At 36.1% G+C, this 20,847-nt stretch overlaps 1 protein-coding gene across 1 annotated transcript; it reads left to right on the top strand.

Moving 5' to 3' along the window:
• Positions 1–1,821: 1,821 nt before the first annotated feature.
• LOC132125255 (tyrosine-protein phosphatase non-receptor type 9-like) lies at positions 1,822–20,521 on the top strand. The gene is made up of 13 exons (XM_059536567.1): positions 1,822–2,348; positions 11,028–11,171; positions 11,952–12,041; positions 13,473–13,597; positions 14,079–14,184; positions 14,307–14,417; positions 15,598–15,914; positions 15,991–16,078; positions 16,564–16,633; positions 16,724–16,802; positions 17,362–17,512; positions 17,975–18,182; positions 18,767–20,521. The coding sequence occupies exons 1-13, from the start codon at positions 2,316–2,318 to the stop codon at positions 18,955–18,957; spliced, it is 1,713 nt and encodes a 570-aa protein (XP_059392550.1). The 5' UTR covers positions 1,822–2,315; the 3' UTR covers positions 18,958–20,521.
• The last annotated feature ends 326 nt before the right edge of the window (positions 20,522–20,847 follow it).

Here is a 20,847-nt window from a genome sequence, read left to right as displayed (position 1 = left end):
TGATCAAAAGTGACCGTCACAAATGTTTAAATGTCTTTTTGCACTTTCCATTCATCAAAGAATCCACAAAATATTAAGCAGCACAACTGTTATTACCACAAAAGTCTGAACAGTATTAGAAAATAATAGAATTAGTTATATAAGTTATAGTTAAAAGATGAAATATTGTTTGATATGTACAAACAGACATGTATTAAGCAATAATGGGGTTTTAAATTCTAAATAATGTCTCATTTCTGTTGGCAACATTGTAAACGCATTGTAACCGAGTTTTCAGCTTTGCCGAGGAAAGGCTGACATCATCAAAATCTCTTCTGGTTGAATTTCAAACACCTCATAACACAGTTGTGCAGGCGATTATGCTTTCGTTGATTTGAAACCACTAGATCACCCCGCAGAAAACCTGAGCGTAATCGGAGAGTTCGGTTATTAGTCAGTAGCTGCTTTCCAGGAACTCACAGCACCTGTCAGCCCAGATCAGACTTCCTGGATCTCTCATGATGACCGACATTGAGTAAGACCTGCCAATCAATAAAGTACCAACGTCAACAGCCTAGGCCCACTCAAAACATAAAGTGTGTCAAAATGCCCTCTAGTTTTGAAGACGCGAATGATTTGCAGCTTCTCAAATCCTGTTTTGCCTGACTTTGAGGTGTTTTTGTGTATAGTTTAGTTTGGGGTTATGACGGGTCACTGTGAGTGTGAATTTCCTCTCTGAAAGTGAAAGCGCTTGTGTGCATTTTTCCAGCATGATGTCATGCATGCTCTCCTGTCAGTCATTCTAGCCCATGGAAAGCCACCCACAGGAAGCTCTTTGTTGTTTTATCAGCTCAGTTTCTTGGCAAATTTTCTTGCTCAGGTTTAAACAGTAACATTTTTACACACTTGCACTCACAGTGATATCTGTACAGAATGGAAACTTTCAGTTAAAAAAATACTGACATCAAATATTGCTGTGATCTATATTTAACTGTAGTTTAAGAACAAAATATACCTAAAAAAATAAGCTAAATGTTTTATATTTTGCAGTTCTCCCATATATCTATGTATATATGCACATTTATAATATAATATTTTATTCTAAATATATATTTATGTATTAAACTTACTTTTAGTTAGTAACATATTTTACATAACTAAATACATGTGTGTACTTGTTTATTCAACATTGTACATACAAGGACAGTAAAATCTGCCATTTTTGACATTGATAGTAAAAATTATGTTTATCTTAAAGTGTAACAACGCAAACAGGTTTTCTGTAAAGGGTAGGTTCAGGGTTAGGGGATAAATAATATTGTTTGGTCAGTATTAAAGTAATAGAAGTCTATGGAAATTTCCCACAATTGACAAACAAACGTGTGTGTTTGTGTCTGAACGAAGTCCGATTCGCAAATGAATCATTCTTAAATATTTGAAATCATCATGATTTGGAATCTTACAAATGCAACAAGACACCAATATATATATATATAATTTATATACAAGTCTTGGTTAGCCTTTATGTTTACACACACACACACACACACACACACATACATAAGCTTCTATTGTCATCATTAATTAGTAGGATTAGGATAAAAGCGTCAGCTAAGTGACTAAATTTAACACTAAATATGTATTTTACTAAACAAATATCACATACTGGAACTCATTTAAATACTGAAAACATACATAAAAAAATAATAATAATTATCCGTTTTTGAAGTCCACTGAACGGAGCCGTCCGAACGAACCGATTCGCTCAAATGACTCGGACTCCTCTGGGTTTTTATGAATGGAGAGGAGGAGCGTCGTGTGCAGTTCTCTATTGTGGGCAGCAGAGGGAGCGTCATCTTTCATCTTTTGCTGCTGCTGCTCTCCAGGAGCCGTCTAATCTTCACTCGCCTTCTCGCGTTAAAGCATAGAGAAGCTCCCGGATGAAGCGGAGTTGATCGTTTAATGTAATATCACACCTCCAAACAAACGAACCGGCCTTCGACGGGTTTCGACGGAACACCGTGATGAATTTCTCCCTTCGTCACACAGGCGGGCGGACGTAAGCTCCGCTGGAGCACTATTAGTATATGTGTGTAAAACAAATATATATATAGTTATATATATATGTGTGTGTGGATCCAACCGATCCGGGACCGGATCATGAACGCGCCGTGCTGAAGTGGCGGTCCTCTCGAGCGGAAAACGGCGCGAGTCTCGCCCTGCTGCTGTTAGCCTGAACGCTGCTAACGGGCCTAAAAAAGCCCGGTCTGATCTCTACAGTCCGATCTAAACAGCTGTGTGAGCGCTAAGAAGAGCCTCCAGCGGGACAGCAGAGGATGGCCAGCCGCCTGAGCGCCGAGGAGGAGCAGGTATGAAACACCGTCACAGTCCGGTTAACGCGGATTCTCTGTTCCAGCGGTTCTGTTGCTAAGCAACACCGGGACACTGTCCGGTAGATTAGAACACCCTTACAGCGGTTTACCGTGATTATCTTAGTTCAGACCAAAGTACCTAGCTATCAAGTTATGGGACGGTTTTTATTTAATTAAATACAGTTCGACAAAAATAGGAAATAAAAAAAGGAAAAACATCAGGTAAAAATAGTAAACCTTGAAAATGAATACTTTCATACTTTTTTACGTAATCATAAAAACTTTTTTTTTTTTTTTACTATTTTTAATAAATCATAAAAAACATATTATAAACAGTATTGTAACTTTAACATTATAAAAAAAATTGAATGAGTGCTTTCAAGTGATTAATCGCATCCAAAATACAAGTTTTTGTTTACAAAATATATGTGTGTGTGTATATTTATTATGTAGCTTATGTATAAATACACACACACATACAGTATATATTTTGAAAATATATTTACATGTGTTTATTTATGTTCATATAACATTTTTCTTAAATATATACATGTGTGTGTGTGTGTGTTTATATGCACATTGTAAATATACACAGGACACACACGTATTATGTAAACAAAAACTTATTTAATCACGATTAATCATTTTGACAGCAATAATTTTCTTTATATCTCGCAACATTTGGATCATGGGTTCGGATTCCAGCTAAATTCACATGATAAACTGATAAAAAAAAAATGTTTGGATTTAGTGCGGTTTACATTTACATTTATTCATTTAGCAGACGCTTTTATCCAAAGCGACTTACAAAAGAAAATAAAGATGCAACATATATACACGTCTTTGGATAAAAGCGTCTGCCAAATGCATTTGTAAATAACCTCAGAGAGTAGTTGAGAAACTGACACAACAAAATGTTGCTATGAAGCTGCTTTTAACCAGGAAATAATAATAATATAAATGTATACACACATGCCACACATCAAAGCAGGCATGTTCATAACACTGAATGAGAAACAGAGGTCAAATCTCATTGGTTGACCAGTATTTCCCAAAACTCAAAACTGATGCGGGCCAAGCTTACCCACAAAATAAGGGTTAAACATGCAAGAAGTTTTTTATTGTTTCAGTATCAGAATTCTTTCAGCTTTAAAGGATTAGTTCATCTACAAATGCAAATGTTCATCATAGATCCACCCCAGTGTTGTTCCATTAATATTTCCTTTCGATTGCATCATATGGGGACTAGAGCTTTCAAGTTTTAAAATAAATAAAAAAGCACCGTAAAAGCAGTTTGTACAACTTGTGTGCTTTATTTCCAAATATTCTAAAGTCATGCATTATCTGCTTTGAGGCAAACAGACTAAAGTCTTCAGATAATCAGACAGGATAGTTAAATCAGTGAGTTGAACTTGAGAATCAAACTGTCCGAGTAATGAATGAATCATTTAGATTTTTGTGAACTATTTTCTATAAGTGGATTTTGTTGTTTTTATCATGCTTATGTACTGACATACAAAACTATTCCTCATTTTTTGAAACCAAGGAAATTCAGCAATTTCATTCGTCTATCCTTTGTCCTCAATATTATTTTCCATTCCTAATGTCCCTTTGACTAACAAAAGCCACTTCCTTAATGATGTCATCCTCCAGGAAGTGACATAATTTATAATGAGAAAACAGCAGCATAAAGTATAATGAGTATTATTATCGAAGTATTAAATTATTTTTTCTCAGTAACGAATACAATTACAGAAATTGGCTAAGATTTCGAAAAGATAAAATATCAAAATCACTTTAGAGTTGAGTTGACACCCTCAGCCTTTATGCTGTGTGTGTGTGTGTGTGTGTGTGTGTGTGTGTGTGTGTATATATATATATATACTTTTTATTACCCTTTATGCACATTGTTTCTTCATTTACTTATTTATTTTAGCTATTTTATTTTTTAAAATAAGTTAAATGCACAAAAAGTTAAAGGACTTACCCAAATTATAACTTAACTTTCAGTCTGCTCCTCACATAAAGCTCTGTCACTTCACTTTTGTTTTACTTAAATGAAAGTTAGATGTGTTTGGGATAACATTAGAGTGAGTGGATAATGACAGCATTTACATATTTGGATGAAATATTCCTTGAATCTGAACATGAAACACTCAAAAACACCTTTAATATTTAATCGCATACATGCGTGCACACGTTTCTAATGTGTGTTTATGAAGCCGGTCTGTGGGAGAGCAGTTTTGTACTAAACACAGATTAAAACAGGAAATGGTCATTATATAAGTCTGCTTCTTATTTATAGGTCACTTTCAGTAGGAAGTCTTGCAAATGTTTTTCAGATCTCTGAATAGTTTTGTTTGTACTAAAATGTCACGAATGACCCGTAAAGCCTCAACAACCTGTTTTAATAAGCAGGGAAAGTGTGCATCTGTTGATTTCTTTAACAAGGGCTCTCTGTCTCCTCCATCCTGCTGTCGAATCTCATTTAAATAAACCCCCAGTCATCTGTCCATCCATCCGCCAGTCAGTGTCTTATCAGCAGTCTCTGCTTGTGCAAATGCACAGGAATCACGGCTGAGTGAGTGAATGAGACTCTGGGGTCCTGTCTCTGAGGCAGGGGGGGGACGTGGGCTTACGGAGGCTGCTGGATCCTGCTGGGCGAATGTGAGAGAGAAATTAAATGTCAGACTGGCTGTGTCCGGTGCTCCGAGGCCCTGAGGGACATGAGCTGCTAAAAGCATTTATACTGGAGAAACTCACACGGGGAATGTAGAAGCAGAGAGAAAGAAGAGACCAGGGTCCAGTTCATGACGTGTTTTACTTCCTGTTCAGAGCTGACTGATGCCAAAGTAGAGAGGCGTGATGATGCTACATAGTCTGGGCAAGGGCAACCATGGGCTTACATTAGTAAAAGTGTAGTAGCAATATTTTTTTGACAGATTGATTGGCATTTGTGTAACCACAGTCTTACCACAAATACCATGGTTAAACTATGGTTAGTGTAGCAAAACTATGGTTAATTTGTGGTTACAATCATTTTACTACAATAACCATAAAAAAAACAAAAAAACAACAACATTGTTTTATAATGAAACTATGGTTCATTTTTGGAAGAGATACCCTTACAGAATCAGGAAAAAAATATATTACAAAAATTATGATTTTTTTATTATTATTATCTAAAACTGCTCAGAATTATTATAATAGTAATGATAATGATTCTAAAACATTATTATATAATTATTATATAATAATTATACATATATATACAGGTGCTGGTCATATAATTAGAATATCATCAAAAAGTTGATTTATTTCACTAATTCCATTCAAAAAGTGAAACATGTATATTATATTCATTCATTACACGCAGACTGATATATTTCAAATGTTTATTTCTTTTAATTTTGATGATGTTAAAGACGACAATTGACTCCTTGCACAAGGAGGGCAAGACACAAAAGGTCATTGCAAATGTGGCTGGCTGTTCACAGAGCTCTGTGTCCAAGCACATTAATAGAGAGGCGAAGGGAAGGAAAATATGTGGTAGAAAAAAAGTGTACAAGCAACAGGGATAACCACAACCTGGAGAGGATTGTGAAACAAAACCCATAAAAAAATGTGGGGGAGATTCACAAATAGTGGACTGCAGCTGGAGTCAGTGCTTCAAGAACCAATATGCACAGACATATGCAAGTCATGGGTTTCAGCTGTCGCATTCGTTGTCAAGCCACTCTTGAACAACAGACAGCGTCAGAAGTGTCTCAAGACAAAAAGGACTGGACTGCTGCTGAGTGGTCAAAAGTCATGTTCTCTGGTGAAATTTGGCATTTCCTTTGGATATCAGGGTCTCAGAGTCTGGAGGAAGAGAGGCACACAATCCATGTTTCTTGAGGTCCAGTGTAAAGTTTCCACAGTCAGTGATGGTTTGTGGTGCCATGTCATGTTGGTCAGGCTGGTGTTGGTCCACTGTGTTTTCTGAGGTCCAAGGTCAACACAGCCATATACCAGTTTTAGAGCACGTCATGCTTCCTGCTGCTGACCGACTTTATGGAGATGCAGATTTCATTTTCCAACAGGACTTGACACCTACACACAGTGCCAAAGCTACCAGTGCCTGGTTTAAGGACCATGGTGTCCCTGTTCTTAATTGGCCAGCAAACTCACCTGACCTTTACCCCATAGAAAATCTATGGGGTATTGTGAAGAGGAAGATGCGATATACCAGACCCAAGAATGCAGAAGAGCTGAAGGCACCTATCAGAGCAACCTTTGCTCTCATAACACCTGAGCAGTGCCACAGACTGATCGACTCCATGCCACGCCGCATTGCTGCAGTAATTCAGGCAAAAGGAGCCCCATCTAAGTATTGAGTGCAGTAAATGCTCATACTTTTCATTTTTATACTTTTAAGTTGGCCAAGATTTCTAAAAATCCTTTCTTTGTATTGGTCTTAAGTTATATTCTAATTTTCTGAGATACTGAATTTGGGGTTTTCCTTAGTTGTCGGTTATAATCATCAAAATTAAAAGAAATAAACATTTGAAATATATCAGTCTGTGTGTAATGAATGAATATAATATACAAGTTTCACTTTTTGAATGGAATTAATGAAATAAATCAACTTTTTGATTATATTCTAATTATATGACCAGCACCTGTGTGTGTGTGTGTGTGTATATATATATATGTATGCATATGTGTGTGTATTTTTATGGGTGTTAATAAATCATACAAAATCGTTTTGTATGATTTGTTTTTAAAAATATTTTTTACTGCCCTGATTATTATATATATCATTATAATATTTTTTTTCTCACTAGATATCAAAAGTCTTATTTTGCGTTTTTATATTTTTTTCTTTTTATGTCATTTTTAAAAAATCTAAATATGTTTTATATAATGATGATGATTATATTAAAACATTACTTTGGGCCATATTATATTATTGTGTAAGATTGAAATATTTTTATAGTCATAAGATTTGTATTTTTTTTATAATATTAGATTTAATTTGTATAGAGAGAAAGAGAGAGTACTGCCCTGAAAAGATGGTCAGTAAATAAATAAATACGTGCATACTATATTTTCTCTTTTCATAGTATATATAAAATAGATTTTATTTATATTTTTTATGTTTTAGTTTATGTATTTTAAGTCTAATATTCCACAAGACAAGATCTCTCTCTCTCTGTGTGTGTGTGTGTGTGTGTACATACACACATACATACATACATACAATTACCTCAATCCTCTTAAGGTGCAAAGCTGAGAGTCATTGAGATGTTATGGGGAAGACCTTAGATGTGTAGTGCATGCTGGGAAACCAAAGAACTCACAGGATGGAGGATTTATGTTTAGAAGCGCAGGCAGCTTCATTTTTCAAAACGAATCAAGACTGTCAAGTTCACTGGTAGGCAATGAGCAGGAACTTTGTGGAGATTAAACCGCGGCCAGTGGAACCGCACAGTTCATGGAGGTGAATTCTGCAGAATTCAGGCCTGTCTGCCTGGATATGCTGCTTATCTGTCCTTTTAAGGATACAGTGTTGTGCAAGTAAGTGGACAGGATCCTCTGGAGAGAGATTTAGCTTATTTATTTATTTATTTGTATTATATTTGGCTATTAGGTCAAAAGAACAGGGAAGGTTTATTTTCACCGATTTCTGAAGAATAGTTTCAGATGTCTATATGGCATTAGTCCAGTATGTTGAGTGAATATCCTGCTATACTGAGCCGGGCATATGTAGTGCACAACCAGCCTGACCTCCCTTGGCTTCCCCAAAAAAGTTGAGAAAGGTTTAACAAATAGGAGCAGGGCCGTGCAGAGACCTTTGGAGGGGCAGGTGCTCAAAGTATAAAAGTGGCACATGGAACAAGACTTTAAATGGCGCTGTTCAAAATATCAATACAACAATATATTGTGATGCATTCCTTGCTGATTCACTGATATCGATATGGATGATTATGTATTGATATGGCAGCAAATGCTGTGATGCAGTTTTGAAAAAGAAACAGATTAGAAAATACAATTTTAAGTTTAAAAGTAAAAAAATATATTTTCTTTCCACCTAATAGTTACTCTGGGATTAGAAACTGAAATGTCTTAAATTGTCCCAACCTGATGGCTTTTTCTTCTCTGTTCTACAGAATAATTAAGAACAGCGGTTATAGTAAAAACTATAGAAAACACTCATGCCTCTACATTTTCCACTTTCTCACCAGCCTCTGTCTCCTGGCTTGCTGTTACCTGCTCTCTTTCTGTCACTTGTGCCGCTACATTTCCCTCTTTTTCTTCCTCTATCTCAATCTCCTCATCTGGTCTATTACTTTCCACTCTCTGTCCATCTAGGAACAAGGCACAACTTACTATTTCAGCATTAATCTATTATTTTAACCATCACTACTACTCTTGCACCTAATTAATAAGTCCACCTTAAATATTGATACAAAACATTAAACAACTGATACACTGGAATATAGTGATTAATATTATTATTACTGTTGTAGTTGTTGTTGTCTAAAATAGAACACCCTTGCAATGTAAACAAATGACAGGCTACATTTGTTATTCATCCCTTTCACACTGCACTTTGATGTCAGGTCAGGTATATTATTTATTTTATATTGACATTGATATTTCTACATTTATTTCCAGAGAGATTGAGTTTACAGGCTAAAGTGGTCTTGCTGTTGTAAACACTGTTGCTATTGTAGAAAAAAAAATATTTGTGTCACATTTAAAATATAATTATATTTTAATTCATTTCTGAATTGGTTTTTTTTTTCATAATGATAATTATAAATGATCTGAATAAGCCTTACCAGTGTTTTGATAAATATTTTTAATATTTTTAAAAAATACTGTAATATAATAATAGTTTAGTCAAATAACATAAAAAGACCAGACCCCTCGATCAGGGGCATCATGATTTTTGAGGGGGGGGTAGTAGCTATAAGTCATGCTACGAAAGCACTGTATAACTGATATAGGCTTATGTTTTATTTATCTATTTTTCCTTTTTATTCAAAACAATTCCAAACATGCTTAATATATCAGGAAATATCTTGATTCTCAAACATGTTTAAGTAAACGCGTTTTGCACCTTTATAGATTGTTATTTGATCAATAAATGGAAAAGTAGTGTAATCTATTAACTACACATAAAAACCCAACTTTTTACTTAAGTGCCATATCATGCCATAAAAATTTTTTAATACAACTGAATTTGCAATATTGCAAATATTGTAAGTTACTTATTTTAACACTTTCATTTTACAGAGAGTAAAGAACATTTACATTATCAAAGAACATTTTCATTCAGTCTAGCCAAAGTTCAGGCACTCTCAAAAACTCCCATTAAAATCACTGAAGCACTTTACATTACATTATGCACATCTGCACTTTTTGTTGTTTCTGATGAGAGAATTCGCTAAATAATTCAACCAGCGAGCAAGTGAACAAAACACCGCGTTTCAGTGTTGACTCTTCTGCACGTCTCTGATTGGCCATTGCATTCATAAGCGCAACAGAATCGGTTCTGATTGGTTATCATGAATCATTGTACAAATGCATCTGTCTCTGGCTCAGCGCCAGACAGCGAACGCAGATTTGAATTTAGAAGCTGATGCTGTTCACTGAACTATCTAATCACACCGCTGTGATTGTATAAAATATATAAAAAATATTACTCCGTTTGGAAAGCTACATTTAAAATCCACTTGGTTCAGAAATCTGAGGGGGCACGTGCTCCTTCACATGATGCCTCTGCCCTCGATGTCTGTTAAACGTTTCTCCCTCAAACAGCACGCTAACGTTACTTCTACACTACAGGCTACACACAGCCATATAAACAACATATCTGCATGTTCTCACATCACATCGTTGTTGTAAAATAATAATAAGTAAATACAAATAAAAATCACTTTTTGACGCTGAGAATGAAACACCTCTTACCGGCTTGTTGAAAACATCCTCTGGCAATTAAAAAATGCGCGTGCAGCGTGACGAATCGTCCCGGTCGGATAAGGTCGTCGTCATCAGGTGAAATGTCATTTTATTGACGGCTAAATTATTATTCAGAAATTTTACTAATGTTTAGATTGGGCATGGGCAGGCATTCACAAAAGAGTATGTTATGACAAAAAAATTTTTGAGGAAAAGTTGGGTGGAGGCATAGTTTCCCAGAATGCATTGAAAACATGAAAATCAGTTCTGAGACGACCTGAAGTTGCTGTCAGGTGATTTGCATCACCATCTCTCCTATAGGGAGTTCAGTTAATGTGGTTTAGCTTGATTTCGTCACTGTGCAAAGCCTGAAGTAAAAGCCTCTTGGTTCCCCATCTGGATCTTCTGAGCTTTCCAGATCCAAACATCAATCTGTTTTTTCCACATCTCCTGCCTCGCTCTCTTATGGTCTTGTTTGTATGTGAGTGTTTATAGTTTTCAGGAAATGACTGAGAACATAGTGTTTTGACTGTAAATCTTTTGTAAATCCCGGATGTAAACCTACTTGAAGCCCCCCGACGACCCACTAGTGCAGGTCTCTGCGGCACAGACTGTGGCACTGCACAAAATGTACATGTGTTCGGTTAGTGGCAGCTGGTGTTTCGCATGTGGGACCAGAATGTACCTCAGTAATGAAAACATAACATTTATCTCGTTCTTCCTCAGGCCACGAAGCAGTTTTTAGAGGAAATCAACAAATGGACGTCCCAACACGGCGTCTCGTCATTGTCCTGGGACGTGGCTGTGAAGTTTCTGATGGCCCGCAAGTTTGATGTTCTGCGAGCGATCGAGCTTTTTCACAGCTACAGGGTGAGTGTGTAAACTTTAATACTTAGATTTTAAAAACAGAATTGCTGAGAGAAAAATAAAAACACGAGGAGAGAAATATCTATTCCCGTCTTGGACTTGGAAAAAAAAGCATTAATAAATAAAGTAATTAATAAAAACGTATTATTTATAAAAGCTTAAGGACAGAAATATCCTTAAAAACAAATATCCTAGGGGCAAATAAATGAATAAGGTTTGTTCTTGGTGGATTTAAGTTTCAGGTACCATTTTTAATTGAATTATTTTTTTAATACAATTTTTTAGTGGCTTTAGAAGTCATTATATTGTTTGTTTTATTTTGAAAATACTGAATATAAGCCTATAACTTGCGTACTAATATAAAATATTTATTTTATAATTAATGACACTGAATTAGAGCCTTTTTTTAGGGGTTAATTTTATACCAATTAGGTTTATTTAAAAGCAATGTTGACCTTTTTTCTATATATAAAGTGCAACTGAACTAGAAATGAGCAGGTTTTGTTTCAGATGTTAATTCAGAATTAAATTAGGGTCTGTGTCTGGGTTGAGCTGTTGTTAATTCACTCAGTAAAGATCTGCGTGACGTCTGGCAGGTTTTCAGGTCTGGCTCTGTGTGCAGCAGATTTAACCTTCTGTATAATATAAATATTTAGCAGATGAGTGATTAATAAAGGCTATATAATGAATTTAATTAGTTAATCGTGATCCCGAAATAAACCCCTTCATAAAACATGTAGATAAATATGAAACATAATAAATATATCTCTGTTTCTCTTACAGGAGACGCGTCTGAGGGAGGGCATTGTCAAACTGCAGCCTCACGAGGAGCCGTTACGCTCAGAGCTGTTGAGCGGGAAGTTCACTGTGTTGGTATGTTCATATCACATCAGGGCCGTATCTTCAGAAGGGCTGTTTATGCTCTTAAAATCTGGGAAATGAGCTCACAGGTCCACTCCGATAATTACAGCTGCAGAGTCACTAATCCAAGTTCCACTTCAGCTTTCAGCCGGTTATTATAACCAGGTCAAGACAGAGTCTGCAAAATTCATTCTTCAAATATTTTAGCCTGCTTCGCCTTGTGCTGGTACCCTATTGGTCAGACGAGTGTACATTCTGGCATCTGATTGGACGCTGGGAAGGCAGGACCCCTTTGGTTCATCTGATACTTCATTGATCCTCCTCATCTTTTTGTGTCCTCTCCTCACATCCTGCCATCTGTATTTATAACCCAGGGAGATGCTCTCGAGTCCCGTCTATCTCATGAGTCATCAGATTATTAGAATATGTTATTGACATAAATATTTAATAAATGCTAAAGCTGTGTGGTTGCACATATGGAAGTGGGTCAGCTGAAAGCGATAAAACCAGATTTAGTGTCTTACTGAATGGCAGAGATAAATCTAATGTTTCTTTGCTGATCAGAGGTGTTGGAGTGAGTCATCCTTCACAGCTCAGTGGGACCCGCGCTGTTCTGCCCCCGTGTGCACACAATTAAAACTACTACCCACAGGTGTCCTGCGCTTATTTTGTTCCAGAGTGTCCTGATTTTATTTTATTTTATTAAAGAAAATACACAAAGTTGGATTAGAAATTTAAAACCACTGTATTATTTATTTGGAAGATTTTACTACTGTATGCTAACTATTTTTTTTATTTTATTACTGGTTTGTTTACTTTATTCATTTATTAATTTTACAATTTATTTTATCATTTATATTTTGCTTTTAATACCACTGTATTTATTTGGAAGAACCTATGTTTGGATATTTAATCATTTATTATTTCTTCATTCATTTTTTTCATTTGTTTTGTTGTTTTTGATTTATTATTATTTATTTTAGTATTATAGTTTTTATGTTAATTCCAAAAAAAGGTTTAAAAAAACTGACTAGTTAAAATGTAAAGCTACCATATTTATTTGATAGAGCATTTTACTGTATGTTTGGATATTCATTCATTTAGTTTTTCATTCATTTATTCATGCATTCATTTTATTCTTATGTTTTTAATTGAATTCAGAATTTTTACAAAAAAAAAGAATACTATGGTATTTATTTCTGACTTGCTTATGAATTGAATGCCAGTCTGAATTCATGAATCATAAGCTTGCAGTCAAGTGTGGTTGTGTGACAGCAATTTTGTGAAGCATTTATTATTGCATATTGCATCCTGTTTCAATATTTAATATGCAGTACAAAATAGTAAGTACACTAGTATTCTAAAGAGCTGAGACGACTAAACATTAATGTAAACTTTAAAAAAAGAGATTTTGAGATGCTTTACACTGTGTTCTGGTATCAGGGTGTCCGGGACCCATCTGGTGCATCCATCGCCCTCTACACGGCTAAACTGCACCATCCCAGCAAAACAGGAAACCACGTGGTTCTTCAGGCCCTGTTCTACCTACTAGACCGAGCTGTGGAGAGGTAACCAATATACACTACCTTTCAAAAGACAGGGCTCAATATGTTTGTTTTTATTAAACTTTTATTTTAACTTTTTATTCATCAAAGAGCACAACTGTTTTAAACTGATGATAATCAGAAATGTTTCCTGAGCAGCAAATAAGCATATCAGAGTGATTTCTGAAGGATCATGTGCCACTGAAGACTGGAGTAATGATGCTGAAAATTCAGCTTTACATCACAGGAATGAATTATATTGTAAATAAATGATAAAATAGAAAACTGTTATTTTAAATGGAAATAAAATGTACATTTTTTTACTGTATCTTTGATCAAATAAATACAGAATTGGTGAGCATAAGAGACTTCTTTCAAAAACATAAAAAAAAATCGTAATTATTTCAAACTTTTTGACCATTGTGTAAAACCAAAGATTTTGACTTCAGAAAATGGCTCATTATCATGAGTTGCAACGTTATAATTTTCTCTTTCTTCCCTGTAGTTTTGAGACTCAGAGAAATGGACTGGTCTTCATTTATGACATGGCTGGATCCAACTACACAAACTTTGAACTGGACCTCAGCAAAAAGATCCTCAATTTGCTCAAGGTGAGATTTTAGATTAATCTATGTGCAGTTTTCCTGTGTCTGAAAGTTGGTGGGTTTTTCTGGGGTTTAGATTTCGAAGTAAATCAGAAAAATCTGTCCAAACATTTGCTTGTTTGTTGCAGGGTGCGTTCCCAGCACGGCTGAAGAAAGTGCTTATCGTCGGAGCTCCTGTGTGGTTCAGGGTCCCGTATAACCTTTTGAGTCTGTTACTGAAGGAGAAGCTCAGAGAACGGGTTGGTATTCACACATATATGGCAATAGCTGATTTAAATCAAAACCAGTGGTTGTTGGCCCTGATAAACCATCTCGGTTAGCCAGGTTAGAGCTGGTAACACTGGTTGGCAAACTTGACCACCTTAAGCTGACCTGATTGTCTCTGGTCTATGTGCTTAACCCATTTTCTTATCATTTGTTGCCACATTAGCTGTTTCCATCCAACTATTTTTATGTGCATTTTAGATTATCGCATTAAAAAATGCTGAATGAAAATGCCAAGATGTGCATAAATTCTAAAAGTGCACATAAAAAACTAATACATGCAATTAAGAAACTTTTTATCTGATAAGAAAAAATGTGCATAAACTACAATGGAAACACTTTACCAAATAAATGTCTTAATGCACATTAAAACGTGACTTTGTGATGGGACTGAATAAACTGGACCAACCAATCTCATTGCATAGCAATGCTAGTTGCTAGAAATGCTAGTTTTGTCGTTCTAAAATGCATGAGTAAAGTCTTGTCAAAGTGCTTTGTTATGTATATGTATATGTATTTTTTTTGCTAATGCAATGCTCTACCACTGAGCCACAGGAACACAACATTTCAAAATTAAACCAATATTTGGAAAAAAAAATATTTTAGTTTTTTAGGCAAGTTCAAGTTTTAATGAAACGTGTCTCGAGACTTTATGACAGTTTTTCCCCATCCCACTGCAACTCGTTTATGAAAAAAGTATTCTGTGATTCGTTTTCGGTCCTTTGTATTAGACTATACATACACACATGATGCGGTTTTGTTTCTAATTGTTTAAGCTACTTAATTATATATGGTTTTATAGTAATTTTTTAAACATTATGCAATTTCTTTTTAAACATAGTCGTGTTATTTTATTGCTTTGTATAAAAGTGCATTAGTAATATCTTGCTCGATGCGCCCTCTTGTGGCCTCAGGAGAGACGTCAAGAGCTTTTTTTCCCCCATCAGCAATTGTCTGTTAAATACCAATATAATTTGAATAGTAATAATATTTAAGTCCAAAATTTGAATTTAGTTTTTCAGCCATTTTGTCAGCCCTAGTGTGTAATTCGCACATTATTTTATGCGATATTCCAGTTTTACGCAGTTAAATTTGCATCTTTGGATGAAACAAAGCTACTGTCAGTTCATTATTTTTTAAACAACCTGTTCTCAGGTTCAAATGGTAAAGATGTCCGACCTGCGACAACATCTGCCCAGAGACTGTTTACCTGAGCACCTGGGCGGCTGTTTGCCTCTGGACGTGCACAGCTGGAACCTGCAGCTGCTGTCCGAGCAGAACGGACGTGTGGACCCTGTGGACGAGCTGGTGGGGATTCCTCTGGAGAACATGTCCATACACGTCCCAGGACCTGAGGCCATGGGTCTGGCTGAGCTCATGGCCCACCTGAACCGAGCCCAGCGCAGCGGGATCTACCTCGAGTATGAAGAGCTTCGCAGAGAGCAGCCACCTGGAACCTTCACCTGTGCTCTGTGAGTGTGGACTTCAAAATGTGTGGTACTTTAGAATAAAAGAGTTTGATTTCATGTTGTCTTTGAACTCCTGCAGGGCTGTTCACAACCAGGAGCGGAATCGTTACGGCGATGTGCTGTGTCTCGATCAGACTCGTGTGCGACTCAAAGCGAGGAGAAACGAGGTTTGTGCTGTCTGATGTTATTCAGCTTTGGCCTTCTTTAGACTGATCAACACTGCCATTCAAAAATTGGGGTTTTTGAAAGATGCTCAACAAGACTGCATTTATTTCATAAGAAAAACAGAACAATAATATTGTGAAATATAATTACAGTTAAATAATAAATGTTTCTATTGTAATATATTATCAAATGTGATTTATTCCTGTGATGCAAAGCCTTATTTGCTGCACAAGAAACATTTTATTATTATTATAATCAATGTTGACAACAGTTGTGCTCTTTTATATTTCTGTAAACACCATACATTTTTTTTCAAGCTTCTATAATGAACAGAAAGTTCAAAATTACAGCCTATTTTGAATAGAAATCGATTGCAACATAAAAATATTTGTTACTTTAGATCAATATAATGCATCCTTGCTGAATTAAAATATTAATTTCTTTAGAAAAAACTTGTTTGGACACTGATCATGTTTTCTTTCCACAGAGATCAGACTACATAAATGCCAGCTTCATGGATGGATACAAACAGAAAAATGCATATATTGGGACTCAGGGTAAAAATAATCATCTATTTATAGAACCCATCATATTTAGGATTATGATTCTTAACCTGCACTGGAACTGATGCGTCTGTTTCTGAACAGGTCCACTGGAGAAAACCTACGGAGATTTCTGGAGAATGGTTTGGGAGCAAAGCGTGCTTGTCATCGTAATGACAACGAGGTGATATGTCACCAAGAGTCTAGTTAACAAATATAAAGGAAATTATGTGCAGTCCTCCATAGCCAGATGTTTTACTATCACAACAATTTCTGGTCCAAATTGCCACTTATTAATGCCAAAATCCACCCACTAAGAAAGGAAGAGGTTTTCTGACCAACATGTATAAAGTGGCCAACCGCTATTTGGTCATCTTGTGTGATGGTTCACATAAATCACATTTAACCAGAGAGTAGAATATAATGTACAGTTGCACTCATGCTAGCTAATAAACTTTTTTTTTTTTTTTTGAGTCAGTGGCACAAACTTTGTTCTCAGAAGTTCTCATTGTAACAGCCTGGGAACATAAATACAACTTTGTTTCTTATTGGGCTGATCAAATGAAGCCTGACTCCTAGAAATATGTAGAAGTCAGCAAATCAGATTTGGGCCAGTGATTAAAAAGCTATTCTGTAGAGCTGATCTGTTCTGAGATCAGATTAGAGCTGCGGCATATGGACGCTGTCACGGTAGATTACGAAGACTGCTGCTTAGAGATCTGTGTGTGAATGTGTGTGTGCAGGACGGACGAGGGGGGCCGGAGGAAGTGTGGACAATACTGGCCCAAGGAGGAGGGCGGTCAGGAGGTGTACGGGCACATCGCTGTGGTCAATCACAGAGTGGATAAACAAGCACATTACAACCAAACCACACTTGAGCTGCACAACACTGAGGTACCACACATATACCAGTTTTTGTTTTAATGTTTTCAATAAACAACAAGTCCCCAATGATGGTTTCATATATGATTTATATAATGATTTGAATCTCACCACTTAATGTGGCTGTAGTATTGCTGAGTAATATTACTAGAAAATTATATTTTATATTTCATAGCATTTTGATGGTATTTTAGCTCTGTCTGTCTATATGTATACATGGATGTGCTGTTTTATCTATGCATGCTTAAAACCACTTTTTAGCATCATTTTAACCCAATATTATTTTGTTGCATTGTTGTTTAAAAATATAAAAATACAATAAACATCTAGTTACATAATTTCAAGCTATTATTTCGATTTAGACTGCCAACTCAGAACTAAAATATAACTTCCTTTGCTCTGGCGCTCTGTATATCTGACTTTGAAGAAAAGTAAAATGGATCTTTGTCTGACCTCTTGTCTGTTTTTTCCCAGACATTCGAACAGAGACAGGTGACTCATTTTCAGTTTCTCAGCTGGCCTGATTACGGGGTCCCGTCCTCCGCGCTGTCTCTGATTGACTTCCTGGGTGCAGTGAAGCACCAGCAGCAGTGGGCGGTCCAGGCGTTCGGCTCACAGTGGAGGGGTCATCCGCTCGGTCCGCCCATGGTGGTCCACTGCAGCGCTGGCATCGGCCGGACCGGTCAGTAATTAAATGCAGCACAAAAACAAATCTACATGTTAATGAGCTGCTTTAAAGTTCCAGCCAAAGAGGAACATTCTGTCATCATTTACTAATATATAAATATAAATATAGAAATCCTGGCAAGAACCAATCCCATAAAAATGGCCAGTATGGTCACCCTACATTGACTTCCTTGGTGTGGACAAAAATGCAATGGAAATCAATGGGAACCAAAGCTATTTAGTTAATGAACATTCTCCAAAATATCTTCTTTCATGATGCAACAAAAAAAGGGAAGTGATAAAGGTTTGGTAAATGAACTAAAAAAGAAGAAGAAACTTTGAAGAATGTCGGGGATGTTTGGTGACTAGATAGTCTCTGTCTCTACTGACTTCTATTATATGGACAAAGAACACAATGGAAGTTAATGGGAAAACAAAACAATTCGGTTTCCAGCAGTCTTCAAAATATCTTCCTCCATGTTAAACTGAATAAAGAAAGTCATACAAGTTAAAAAAAAACCACTAGGGTTGGCAGGAACTTTCATTTTTGGGTGGACTGTCAATTTAATGGTTTATCAGACTGACTTCTTTTACCCACAGGTACTTTTTGTGCGCTGGATATCTGTCTGTCCCAGCTGCAGGACGTCGGGACTCTTAACATTTGCCAGACAGTTCGACGGATGAGAGAGCAGCGTGCCTTCAGCATCCAAACACCCGAGCAGTACTATTTCTGCCACACCGCCATCCTCGAGCATGCCCAGAGACAGGGGCTGCTTTCAGCCTATCAGTGAGCAGCAGGGCCCACTCGTAGCCAATCAGAGACCAAAAAGGTCTAATCTGAACCAATCAGGAAGGGGCAAGGCCTGCTCTCATCCAATCAAAAGACGAGGCTTGGTCTTGATTTATCGGCGACTCTTAGACAGGATAATTCCCAATCGAAATCACTGGGTTTTTGATTAATCTGTCGTTATTAAAAGACGGGCAGCATAAATAGTGACAGTAAATGACTCCGTATGAAGGTGATGTCTAAATGTTCAGTGATCCTGCTGTAGTGTAGTCTGTGTAATGTTGTGCTGGATTTAGTGCAGTTTATTCTGTGAATTTTGTCCAAATTGTCAAAATTCATATTTCACATGAAGCTTCAAATCAGCTGCGCACAGATGGGGTTCAGGACAAACGAAACATACAATTTCTAGAATTTAGAGTCATTCTGTAGGTCTTTTTATTCCCTAACACCTCAGACCAACAGTCCATCCGCGTCTTTAGTTTGCCCAAAAATGTCAATTCTGTCCTTATTTACTCACCCTCATGTCATTTCAAATCCATTTAACTTGCTTTTTTCTGAATGTCATTCTGCTTTTTTTGTGTTCCACAAAAGAAAGGAAGTCATACATGTTTGAAATGACTTGACTGTGAGTTTTATACTCATGCCTGACCAATGGGATGCAGTCATTGCACACTAGAGATTTTTATGCATTTGCTGGAATTGAATACAGATTTATTGTCAAAATTCTACTTGTATTCTGTATCAGGAATGCCTCTGTAGTTTTTTTGGCCATTTTTTGCAATTGCATCTGAAGTTAATGGTTTAGTAGAGACAGCCAGGATGAGGAAAAGTCTTCTCACATCAACTGGGTGGATTGGTAAACCTGTATAATGCAACAATTACTCAACTGATATAGTCGTCTTCTTTTTTTTTTTAAGTGTGGTGTAAATGTGAGATGGCTACATTGATTCATTTACACTTGTAATAATTTAGTCTGTTAATATTGTACTAAAAACCTATTTAAAATATCTAAATGCTCCTGTAAAGTGCATTTAGAAATGCTTTTTATTTAGTTGTGGGTTGAAAGAGTCTTTGCTACTGAATTCATATTGAATTTCCTTGTAGTGAAACATCTGTACACACTCCCAATGATTCCAGGATCTGCAGCACTGCCTTGATGGCCACACAATGTGACCAATTGTATTTTTCTATTATACCCACACTTTGTTTTCACTTATTACTCCCAAAAATATATATACGTAAATTATATTTTGTTTTATATCCAAATGTCTTTTATTTTTTCTTGTTTCTTATATCAATAGAAAAACTAACCTGTAATGTCAAGCTTGTGATTCTGAATAAGTTCACAGCGGTTCTTTTAGTGAAGTGCTTTGCTCTGCAGTTAAAAGGCCTTATTCTTTCTGTATGTTTGAATTGAGTGAGCCGTTTATGTGAAAAGACTGGACAGGTTTTGGCTGTCTTGGTGTCCATCTCGAACACAAAAACGAACCGTTCAAACTGCAATATCATTTGAGCAAAACCAAATCAAAACCTTTATTCAAGTTAATAAAGTTTATTAAATGGGCTAATTATATTGACTGGGTGTTTTAACTTTAACCTTTCAACTCAACTACATAAAAGGTCGTGTAGTGATTTCTAACAATGAAAAAAAAACTTATAGAAGAATATATGTTCTCCCTGTTTGTTTGTTTTTTCTTTCACGAGGTATTAGTTTTTAAGACTTTATTAATATTAATGCTAACCTATATTATATAGTATAATATAAATTTGGTACATAAAACAACAACAGAAGTTGGTGAACAATACATCGAATTATTATTACGTACACATTAAATGGTAGATATTACTATTACAGAAAAAAACTGAGCAAGGGGAGTGGCCCGCGCTTATTCAG

This window comes from Carassius carassius, chromosome 43 (genome assembly GCF_963082965.1).
Source record: "Carassius carassius chromosome 43, fCarCar2.1, whole genome shotgun sequence".
Classification (NCBI taxonomy): domain Eukaryota; kingdom Metazoa; phylum Chordata; class Actinopteri; order Cypriniformes; family Cyprinidae; genus Carassius; species Carassius carassius.
Note: the sequence above shows the minus strand (reverse complement) of the source record. Positions and strands in the feature narration are given on the sequence as shown.

Bases quoted from the DNA above. Each gene is read 5' to 3' on its own strand.
- LOC132125255 (XM_059536567.1), top strand. From the start codon at position 2,316: ATGGCCAGCCGCCTGAGCGCCGAGGAGGAGCAG. The intron at 13,598-14,078 runs GTAACCAATATA...TCTTCCCTGTAG, and splicing joins CTAGACCGAGCTGTGGAGAG to TTTTGAGACTCAGAGAAATG. The intron at 14,418-15,597 runs GTTGGTATTCAC...ACCTGTTCTCAG, and splicing joins AGGAGAAGCTCAGAGAACGG to GTTCAAATGGTAAAGATGTC.